The sequence below is a fragment of the Musca autumnalis genome, unplaced genomic scaffold (assembly GCF_047663935.1).
Source record: "Musca autumnalis isolate F117 unplaced genomic scaffold, ASM4766393v1 scaffold_3, whole genome shotgun sequence".
NCBI classification, from domain to species: Eukaryota; Metazoa; Arthropoda; class Insecta; order Diptera; family Muscidae; genus Musca; species Musca autumnalis.
The window spans coordinates 215,132,700-215,144,871 of NW_027411866.1; the positions used below are offsets into that span (position 1 = coordinate 215,132,700).

Below are 12,172 nucleotides of genomic sequence, written 5' to 3' on the forward strand. Positions count from 1 at the left end.
CCATCGAAATTGCTGGTGAGGAGGGAGTAATGAATGCGAAATTATAAAAAAAAACAAATATGGGTTATCATTTATATTGTTGTTTTTATATCAGTTTTCTTTTTTTTCTTAAGCAAAATTGCTTTAAAATATTTTCAAATCAAAGACTTGAAGTGTTTGAAATCTAAAACAACAATGACCTTGATCCGAAATATATCAGTCGGTTTTGTATATAGCTACGTAAACTCAGTCTATGACTGTACAAATAAAACAATAAGAGGAGTGGTGGACCTCAATGGACTATAAACAGAACCCTACGTTTTAAAAGTAAGTACCATATCGTAGGTGGCAAAAGAAGTTAACCGGGTACAAGACTACGAATATGAGTTCGTGGGGTAGGTCTCATTAACAGTAAGCCTAATTACTCCACTGACAGATCCAATCAACACTGGCGTCGGGTACCTATCCTGACGACATCTGTGAGACACTGAACAGCTACTTAACCGATCTTACCACCTTTTTCCATTCGAGGAATATGCAGATTTCCGCCACAAAATCAACAGCCACTCTGTTCACCACATGGACAGCGCAGTTTGGAAGAGAATTGAATATCGTGGTCGACGGTAGCAGAATTCCGACCAAAAACTGCCCCAAAATTTTAGGGGTCACATTCGACACTACTTTCACAGCTATCTGCGACAAACTGAAAAGTAGGAACAAGGTCCTCAAGTCCCTAGCCGGCAGCACTTGGGGTGCAGATAAAGAATCCTTGTTGACCACATATGACGCGATAGTTCGGTCTATGGTAAGCTATGCGCCGCCAGGCTGGTCCCCGGGATTATGTGATACCAATTGGAAAAAGATTCAAACTTGCCAGAATGCCGCACTGAGAACAGCAACAGGGTGCCTCCTCAAATCTTCAGTGGACCATCTACATGAGGTTGCAAAGGTTCTTCCAGTAAAGCAACACAATGAGATGCTTTCGTTGCAGTACCTGCTTGGATGTTACCGTGTGAGCCATCCCAATCACCATCTTGTGGGTAGGCCCGGCACATACAGGCAGATCAGGAAGGATATCCATGCTCTAGAGGGAGAGGTCCAACGATACAGGAGAGAACCCCTAGATCAACAAGCGTATCAAGCAGGTTTGAATAGCATTCACACGAACGCAGTTGCCAAGGCCTTAAGCAATTATAGTGTGAATAAAGTCCTCGAAATACATCCCTCATCTATTGCAGCTGGGGAGCGTCAGCTGCCACGACAAACTAGAGTAGTTTTGGCTCAACTACGCTCGGGATATTGCAGTCGCTTAAATTCTTATTGGGCGGAAATCGACCGCGCCGTGCAAGACATCTGCCCAGTATGTGAGATGGGCCCGCACGACACAGAACACCTTTTCAAGTGCCCAGCCAAACCTACTCATCTAACTCCAGTGGATCTGTGGTTACATCCCATCGAAGCAGCCACTTTCCTGGAACTGGAGATAGACCCAGAGCCAGATTGAACAGAAGAATGTACATACAAACATAATAACAATCACTCTTACAACAACAACAAGAATGCCACCAAAGGTGAATCGTACAGAGCGATTTCGTTTCTGTCCGCCCTTGAGGCTTTAATCCTCCCCAGCGTCAGAAATAGCTGTCCTGTTGCCGATTATCAGCATGTATTTTGTAAGCAGCACAGCACGACAACAGCTCTGCACGCCATCTCCACACATATTACAGGAGCACTCAACCACAGTAAGCCGGATGAAAGAACAGTGAAGGTATCGCTTGACGTATCAAAATGCCTTTGATACTGTCAAGCACTCCACGCTGTTTGAGGACATCGAGCAGACAACCCTCCGCCTAAGTTTGGAATGGTGGAAAATCAAAATTATGTGTGGTCGCCAGGGAGTTCTCCAAGGTGGGCTGATACCTCCGGAACTGTTTAACACCTGAGAGATCGTAATAGAGCTGACAAACTATCGAGTTGATTGCTGTCGAAAAACAAAGTTGAAGTCAGCCACCAAAACATGTTTTCTGAGATATTTGTCACGAATTATTTAAGAAATAATTTGTTTGGTATCCGACCCAAACGAAGCTTTCCGACAGCGAGCCCAACGGTAGTTTGCCAGCTCTAGATCGTAACGTATGCGAATCATTGTAAGATCTTGGTGTCAGGTACCATCCCTGATGTTATTTGTGAAAGGCTAAACTCCTTTTTGACTGATCTTAGCAATTTGATGAGACAATGATACTTGCAGTACAGCAACATAATGACATGCTTTCGTTGCAATACTTGCTCGCTGGTTTCTTGATCTAGAAAGGAAGGTCCAACGAAGAAAGATCCCCATAGATCAGTAAGCCTATCAAGCAGTTTTGAATATCAATTCGCAAATATGCAGTTGCAGATGCCATAAACAACTATCGTGTGAATGTGGTTCTCGGAGAACATAACCCATCTATTGCAGCTGAGAAGCCTCAGCTGCCACGACAAACAAGAATAGTTTTGTCCCAATTACGCTCGGGATGGTACAGCCGGAACGATGACACCGTGCAAAACATCTGCCCAGCATGCGGCACAGGTCCATACGACGCACTGCTCCTTTTCTATTGCCCTGCAAAACCTACTCAACTAATTGCAGTAGCTTTGTGGTCATCGACGCAGCCACATTTCTAGCAATGGAGGTGGACCCAGAACCAGATTATGCACATAAATGAACTTAAAAATATATAGTAAATATAGTGTTACAATACCTATCAGTGAGGCTAGAAGTAGGTTCTGGAAGAGCTTTGGTGCTAGCCTCGGTCTACATGCCGTATGAAGCACCCGACTGCTGCGGAAGCTAGTGGAGGAGACGATGAGCAGTACAAACTTGATAATGGGCTGTGATACTAATGCTCATCACTTTCACTGGGGGAGCAGTGACACTAATGCAAGGGGTGAGTCCGTATTCGATTTTATTTTAGCTAATAATCTACGAATATGTAATAGGGGTAATACTGCCACTTTCTGTAATAGGGTAAGGGAGGAGGTGATAGACCACCCTTACAAATATGGAAGATACTTCTGTAACAGACTGGAGAGTATCGGAGGAGTGCTCCTTTTCGGACCACAGAGAGATACACTTTCATGTCTCTTGTAGAAGTAAGCGCTAACGGCCTCATAGGAATCCAAGAAGGACCAACCGGGAATCTTTCAACTCTCTTGTCACTTCCAGGTTGTGTGAAATTTCTGAACCTCGCACAATAGGGGAAATTAACATTTAGGTAGAAGGTCTCAAAAAGGTTCTTCAGGAATGCTATGAGAAGACCTGCCCATTAACGTTTCCTGGTAGGAGAGCTCAGCCAGTCTGGTGGAACAAGGATCTAGCCAATCTAAGGGAAACCAGTAGGGGGGCATATAACAAAGCTAGTAGGCAGAAACTAGATACTGATTGGGATCTCTATAGAGATACTTTCAGTAAGTATAAGAGTGAGGTTAGGAAGGCCAAGAGGGATTCTTGGATAAGCTTTAGTAACACTATAGAGGGAGCGGCAAGATTCCGCAAGGTGATCTCAAAGGACCCGAAAACCATTGGGAGCATCAAGCGGAATGAGGGCCCCTGGATTAACTCAGCACTGGAGACTCTAAACCTGCTGGCAAGCACACACTTTCCAGGATTTAAGGACGCTAGCTCGCGTCAATCTAGGAGAGTAGAAGCTACACCAGCTACACCACAGCGGAGAGTGAACTTGTTGACGGTTTAATAAGTAATCCTGGAATTTCATGGGCGATCAGCACTTTTCAGCCCCACAAATCTCCCGGGCCTGACGGTATGATTCCAGCGATACTTCAAAACGCGCCGCATGTTTTGATATCAACGTTTAGTTAGCAAACGTTCTACAGCGGTTGAGTAGTCAGCTAGTGCTTGGAAATAGTGGGGGTGAGACCGATTACATTTTACCAACTCTTGACTTCACTATACCTGACGTTTTAATGGATTCAGTGCAGACCAATTCCTGATAGCCTATCTATCTTCACTGATGGATGGTTCGAAGATGGCACGGGTACTGGTGTGTACTCTGATGAACTGAACATTAGGTACTCGTTTAAACTCAATGACAACTGCAGTGTTTTCCAGGCAGAGGTCTTTGCAATATTGAAGGCCCTAGAGGCACTAGTGGGAAGGACGGATTTAGCAAACAGGGCAGTTACTATATATGTAGACGGCCAGGCTGTGTTAAAACATTAGGGTCTTTCACTATAAAGTCTAGGATCGTTCGAGATCGTTCTATCCTGAAAACCTGTGGTATGTCAGTAAGACTTTGTTGGGTACCTGGTCACTATGGTATAGAGGGAAATGAGATTGTGGATGAACTGGCGAGGCGGGGATCACAATCGACCAACATGCAAGTGGAGGATGGTGTGAAGCTTCCGCTTTGTCATTCCATAGACAAACTCACAAGGTTCTACGTTGAGAAAGCCAACAAAATTTGGCAAGATGCTTCTGGATGTCGGGTTGCAAAGTCAATCTGGCCGGAAATCTCGGTGCGTAGAACTGCTTCCCTTCTCTCGTTGTGCAAGTCGGAGATCAGAGTTGTTGTAGGATAATTAGATCTATGGCTTGCAAATGGGATAACAATAGCAGTGAATACTGTAGGCCGTGCGAGGACTTGAGTATCTTCTCTGTCTGTGTCCCAGACTGACGGCCAAAAGACATAGGTTTTTTGGCGTTCACATGACGGAATCCCAATCTCACTTCTCCTCTTCCGAGACCCCACAGCCTTGCTAGCATACTGCAGAGGCCTTAAATGGCTATGGGGCGGGTTAACTTAAACTATATCAGTTAATTCACCATTTAAATATTTCCATCTGAGCCCTCCTCCTTATTCTCTTATTATCTTTCTACATCTCCCCTGTCTCTTCACTTTCCATCTCCTTTCTCCTATCCAAATCTAATCTTCCATCTCCTTAGCGGCAACAAGACGAAACAGTCAACATCTTCACCACATCCAGAGCCACACTCGCCATAGACATCTCATCTATAACCGTCTTTTCATTCCATCACCAGTATCCATCATCACCACATCCGGAGCTGCACCTATCCACTTCACCTATAACTACCCAGGATGATCACAATGGACCTCAAGGTCTCCGAGTGGAGTGGCTGCCATTCACAGCACCTGCGCATCCTAAATCCTAACCTAAGCTAACAACAAGAAGTCGAAACCCCGTAGATTGGAGCATGGAGTTCCTCATGGTACAATCACTACAGTACTACTAGATTATTGTACCATGGAGTTCCCCAAGGAGGGGGAAAAGTGATATCAACGAAACTAGTCGACCTATATCTTTCCACGAGAGGAACATTCAAACAACATGCAACATATCTTCGGTCGCGGAGATGCGGATGACACTGAATGTGTTGACGAATAACAGTCCCAAGGCATATTGGGGTTAAATTCGATAGCATGTTTAGGATGTCCACGCATGTTCCACCCATATGCAACAGTAGGAACAAAGTCCCCAAGTTCATCGCATTCCGGGTAGATATAGAGTATCATTATAACGTTATAGGTTCCTCTAATACATAAAGTGCCGAACTGCAATGCTAATAACACACGTTCGTTGCAACTTCTGCTTCGATTTTACAATGTGGGAGTTATAATATCATATAGTGGATGATATTCGTACCTCTGGCGTGTCAAGTAGGATGTAGATACACGATCTGGCATTCACACATTGCAGTCGCCGATGTACAAAACTTTTACCATTGGGAATATCAAGGCATACCACCAAACAACGTAATGGGGATAAAGTTCAACATTTAATACTATGTATCGTTGTTATCAGGATAACAAGGACTATCTGTTATTAAAATTTCAAATCGATCCAAGAGGTGTCCCTAAACTTTTACTTAAGTTATTAACTAATTGTTTTAACAGGTTAGGTTTTGGTCCGGTATTAACTGTTTAATGATGTCCATTATTGAAACTGACCTCCCAACTGTTAATAATACCTGGTAGAAGTTATAGCATAAAATATGTAAATGCGCAAATGAAACGAAGTAGCAGCAATATAATCACCAAAAAAATTATAACATAAATATTCTACTATTCACGGGTTTTGAATGGAAAGAAAGACGAAAACAACAATAGTAGCCAATAAAATAGGAAGCAAAAACAAAGAGCGTCGCAGAGATAAGAAAAAATATGTGACAAGTTTTAACATTAGAATATAAAAAAATCAGAGCAGCAAAGCAATAGTAGACAAAGACAAGACGCAATAGTTTGACACAAATGAAAAAAACAACGAGCCCCCTATAAAAATCGAAAAATCACAATCAAACACACACAAGAATACAATATCACTTACCGCTGTTTTGAACTCCATATTGAGGAGATGCCACCAAGCATCCGAAAATATATCGCCATAATCCTGGGCCGTTGTTCTTATAACACCAATAATATCCATTGTGGCAATAAGTGTTTTTGTTGTGTCCAATAAAAACTTATTTTATATTGTTTTATTATTTTCTAAATTTAATTTGGGTTAAATAATTTTGGCAATTCATTCAAAAGAAATGTTATGCAGCACCCCCATCACCAACAATACAGCGAAGAGAATTTCTTGTTGTGAGCGGGTGGTGAGAGGGCAATGTTGGGGGTTTTTTGTTTGTTTTATTTTCTTTTGTTGTTCTTTTAAACGTCAAATAATATCCACTGTTTTCCACTTTGTTTTTCTTTTCTAAGGCAAGAAAAAGGGAGGCGGGTGATTTTTGTTTACTTTGTACCCTTTACTTGTTTTATTAAAACTTCATGGGGGTGGGAAATTGTTAAACAATAAACAACTGATAGTTAATTTCCGGGTAAAACAGCTGAGTTTAACCGATTGTTATAGCGGCAGAGAAGGAGAGGGATGAAAGAGGCCCACTTTACTTTGTCCCACAACAAAACAAAAGCAGCTGAGCGCTGAGCTGGTTGGTTTTTAACACGCACACACACTAACGCAATTGGCTCTCCATACATGTGAGGAGCACCCAACAAGAACAACAACGATAACAATTTTGTTGCAAAGTTGTTTTTTCGCAAAGAATTTTTTTCTTTTTATGTTGTTGTTAGTATTTTGTTTTTGCAAAGATTTCAACCGACCGTGATATAGACACGCTTTATACAAGTTTAATGTAAATGAACTACATAAATAATTAATATTTTATGGCTACTATTTTTGCATTACACGCAATTTTATTTGCAGCCACAATCAACACTTTACTTCTTTATGGTGAATTATTTATTATATCTAAAGCTCTTTTTCTACTACTTTTTCGCAATATTGAATTTTCCACAACTTTTACACTATTTGTTCTCCGTTCATGTAAGTCGCCGGTAAACTAATTTCTTTGTGTTTATTCTTTAAATGGCTGGTCAATGACTTCTAGAAAGTGTTTTCATTTATTTTATATGACTTTTTTATTCATTTATAATTTTTGTTTTATTTTTTTCTTAAAACAACCCTTCGATTTCGATTCGTCCGTTTGTCGTTCTGCTACCGTGTTTTTTTCGCTAATGACAAGTCCGAATGAAAATATTCTAATGAGAATGGCAGTGGAATGAAAGAAATGCCAAAATGTAAGTGCTACTCATTGTGAAATGATAGCACAGAAGTGTGGAATGATGCAGAGTTGTACTTTAGGATTTTTGTCAACACGTAATAATGCTAAGTTTACATTTACGAAATCCACTCGATTTCAACTGTCAATTCCATAGCTCAAACGACAAATGAAATCTCATCTGGATTTCATTTGACGTTTAATCTATGGATTTGACAGTTGAAATCGAGTGGATTTCGTAAATGTAAACATAGTATAACGTCATATGACCAATTGCTTGGTTTACATTTCCTTACCCTGCGTTTACACATGACAGGACAATTGAGTACAGGTATTGATTGTCAAAAACCCAAACCTTGCCTGTGTGACGTAGGCGTCCAGACAACTGCAAAAACAGTTGTAAAATTATGAATGAAAATCGTCGATTTCTTTTTGTTTTCCATTCACATATTTTGTTTTTGTTCATGTTCTTTTGTTTTCAACACATTTCAATTATTATCTTACTAATTTTTACAAAAATGTCAAAAATTTGTTAACCCGACTGTCTGTGAAAAAGTGATGGACAGCTGGGAGACAGCCGACAAATGTATGCATGTGTTAGTAAATCAGAGTTGTATTTGCAGACAGTCTGTCTTGTGTAAACGCCTAGTTATTATCATGGTTCAATTATTAGAAGGTTGGGCAGGTTGATGAAATTTTTAAAAAACAACTCTGAAGCCAGTTTGCTTACTCTTATGTTACACGCTAAAACTTTCATGCGAAACTTTCCCATTATTTTGGCGTTCTTAGGTCGAGGTCCCCATTACAGTAATTTCATAAAATTACTTTTGTATGGAACTCGATCTATGAACGCCAAAATAATGGGAAAGTTTCGTATGAAAGTTTTAGCGTGTAACATAAGAGTTATAACTTCAAAATTACTAATAACCATGGTACAAATACACAGGTAGCCGCATCGGCAATTGTTGGCAACATAAGATGTCAAAATTTGACATAAATTCAATGCAATTGACACATTATGTTACCATCAGCTGGCATGATAATGCTACCTGTATTATTGTACCATGCTAATAACAAAAGCAACAAGTTTTGTTTATTTGGAATAATAGGTGTGTTCGTTTACTCAATAATTTGTACAAATTTGTACAAGTCCAGTAACTTCTTGCAATCGACTAAAGGCCTGCGTACATAAGCTGCCTTGCCTGATTGCCTTGCTTTCCTGCTTCATTTTTGACATAATAAAAATAAAAGAATAAAGAAGGCCCAGGAAATTTCGAACTGGGTTGCCCTTTTCTTTTTTATTCTTTTATCAGAAGTAAGCAAGGTAAGCAGGCAAGGCAGCTTATGTACGCAGGCCTTAAGCTCTTTTGCATTGTACTGTAGAGTAAACGAACAACATAAAGTAACAATTTGTACAAATTTTGAGTAAACGAACACACATAAGCTTTGTTCCCGTACTTTTTAATGGTAAAACTCGTAAAAGAGAGAACTGCAGAAAATTTGTTCTTACACACAAGTTTTCTGAAATAGTTCGGGAACGGAAAAATGGAAAATACGTCAAAAAAAACTGGAACAAATGTCAAAGTCGGCGTATCAGCCAATCAGACGCCGGCAACCATGTTACTATTTTTTTACTCGCCCAAATTTGTCGTGTAAAAAGTTTTTAAAGAGAGCGTCATTCAGCGCCATTTTTGTTTAAAGAGAAGTGAACATTTTACAACTTTTTTGTGTACGGGAACGCTTTTTCGAGTAAAATGTGTAAAAGTCGTAAAAATTGTAAAAACTTTTTAGTTCTGGAACACAGCTATATTGTCAACGTTTGTTGTGTTTACATCTCATTTTAAATATATGTATGTATATATATATACGTAGCAACGCGTAGCGCACGAGAGAGATACAGGGAGATAAGGAGAGAGGAGAAACGTCTTTTCCGCAGGAAAACGAGAGAGATGGAAAAGCGGGAGTGTGAAAAAATCGAGAAGTACAGGAGCCAGAATGAAGTCCGAAAATTCTACCAAAGAGTCAAGCATCAAACTGATGGCTTTGGTACAGGTACATCCTCCTGTAGAGACCAGCAAGGTAATTTGGTAACTGATACAGATAGTGTACTCAGGATATGGAAAGAACATTTCTCAAATCTGTAGCAGCGAAGACGACGAAGATACCACAGTCCCAATCCCAGAAGATGGTTTTGAATGTATACCGCCCAGCCAAGATGAGGTAAAGACAGCAATAAATCGGCTGAAGAATAATAAGGCAGCAGGGGCCAATGGCTTACCAGCCGAGCTGTTCAAAACCGGGGGCGACACGCTGATAAGGTGTATTCATCAGCTAGTTAGCACCATCTGGCAGGAAGAACGAGTACCCGACGATTGGAACCTGAGTATCCTGTGCCCCGTCCACAAGAAGGAAGATAAGACTGTATGCTCTAACTATAGGGGCATAAGTCTACTCCCTATTGCCTACAAGATCGTGTCAGGGATATTGTGCGAACGACTAAAGCCTATGGTCAACGAGATAATTGTACCATACCAATGCGGCTTTAGACCTGGCAAGTCCACCATTGACCAGATATTTACCCTGCGGCAAAACCTGGAGAAGACCCAAGAGATGCAGATCGACACCTACCACCTTTTTGTCGATTATAAAGCAGCCTTCCACAGCCCACTGCGTTCCAAGGTATTCCAAGCCATGTCTGAATTTGGTATCCCCGCAAAACTCATCCGGCTTTGTAAAATGACTTTAACTGACACGAGTTAAAATAGGAAAGAACCTCTCCGAAGAGTTTGGTACCAAAAGAGGTTTCAGACAAGGAGACGGCCTTTCGTGTGATCTCTTCAACATCCTGCTGGAAAAGGTTATTCGAGAGGCAAACGTCAAAAGAAGTGGCACAATCTAGACCAATAGCGACATGTTACTTGCTTATGCTGATGATATAGACATCATGGGCCGATCAGTAAAAGAAGTAACTGATACCTTTATAAAGGTCGAAGGAGAATCTGCTAAAGTGGGTCTGGCGGTAAACGGTGAGAAGACCAAGTTGATGGTGTCGACGCGCAATGCGTCCATTGAGATCGGACCAACTGTTGAAGTTGGTTCCTATAATTTTGAGATAGTAAAAGACTTCGTATACCTCGGAACCTCCGTAAACACAACAAACGACACCAGTTATGAAATAAAAAGAAGAATTGTATTGGCCAACAGATGCTACTTTGGCTTAAGTAAGCACTTTAAAAACAAAGCCACATCTCGTCAAACAAAAATAACGCTCTACAAAACACTGATACTACCCGTGCTGATGTATGGCTCCGAAGCCTGGGTACTTGCGCAAGCAGACATGGCAGTGCTTGGTGTGTTTGAGGGAAAAATTCTTCGAAAGATCTTCGGACCAATCTGCGTTGACGGTGAATATCGACGTCGCATGAACCACGAGCTGTATCTGCTATACAACGACATCAATATTGTTAAACGTATCGAGATGCAGCGATTGCGTTGGCTAGGCCATATCATAAGAATGAGCGATGATGAACCCGCTAAAAAGGCGTATGAATACATGCCACATGGCGGTGCACGCAGAATTGGCAGGCCAAGGAATAGATGGCGCAAACAAGTGGATGATGAGATGAAAAGGCGCGGTATTTCAGAATGCCAAGCAACAAATAGAGAGGAATGGAGATCTCTTCTTAGTTCGGCCTATAGAACAAATGTTCTGTAATGGGCCAGCTAAGTAAGTATGTATATATATTTTTTATTAACGCGCTCAATTGAAATAATCATTTTAGATAAACATATGTATATCCATGCCCGTCCGTCTGTCTATGGATGTCGCTCTAGTGTCCAAACGGATTGAAGTTCTGCATAAAATGTTGCTCAAGTGTAATGTATGCCCTTGTATAAATGTCCACGCACCAATTTTAGGAATATTGAAGGTGGTATTAGGGTTTTTAAAGGTTAAACGGTCCTGACCGGCTTTAAAGTGATAATACCCATAACTTGTCATGGTGCCTCTTCCGTCTCAATCGGACGCTGATCTCCCCAATGTGCCGTACGTTCATCCATAAGATCTATAAACACTTGGGTTGGCCGTTGGACTAGTAACCCACCCCTATAAAAACATCGTACTATGAAAAAACAAACCCCATCTAATGTTGATGACTCCCGCAAACGTTTTAAGGACCATGACCAGCGAATCTGTACCAGAGTTTCCAGACTCTTCATAGAGAATGTGCACTTTATGTACTTGCAGATATGTTTATAAAGAACAATGCCGATATTACTGCATACAGGAAATACAATGGATAGGGAAAAGCGTCACAACATCTGCCAACGCACTGTATTATGTTCAATGACATAAAGCATGAGTTCGGTTGCGGATTTGTAGCTGGTCGGAGGTTAAAACTTCTGGTATCCAGCTTCACCCTGAATAAAGACTTGGTGCACTTGGATACAAGCTAAGTTTTTCATAATAAATTTTATTTGAAATTCGAAATGATGATACATCTGACTACGGATGAGGCTGATAGACTCGACATACCACATTACAACAGCATCAGATTCAACAATCTTCATTTTCATAAGGGAACCTGGCTGCCTCCAGACCTGAAAATAAGAAATCAA

General features: G+C 40.9%; 1 protein-coding gene across 2 annotated transcripts in view; it reads right to left on the reverse strand.

The window, feature by feature from the left end:
• sws (patatin like phospholipase domain containing sws) overlaps positions 1-7,549 on the reverse strand; it is a 98,512-nt gene extending 90,963 nt beyond the window's left edge. Inside the window, exon 1 of one of the 2 annotated variants that reach the window (XM_073976662.1) lies at positions 6,322-7,549. In XM_073976662.1, coding sequence (XP_073832763.1) covers positions 6,322-6,420 — 99 coding nt within the window. In that variant the 5' untranslated portion in view covers positions 6,421-7,549. The remainder of the gene's footprint in view (positions 1-6,321) is intronic. The other variant, XM_073976661.1, reaches the window with a different exon arrangement.
• Between the last annotated feature and the right edge of the window lie 4,623 nt (positions 7,550-12,172).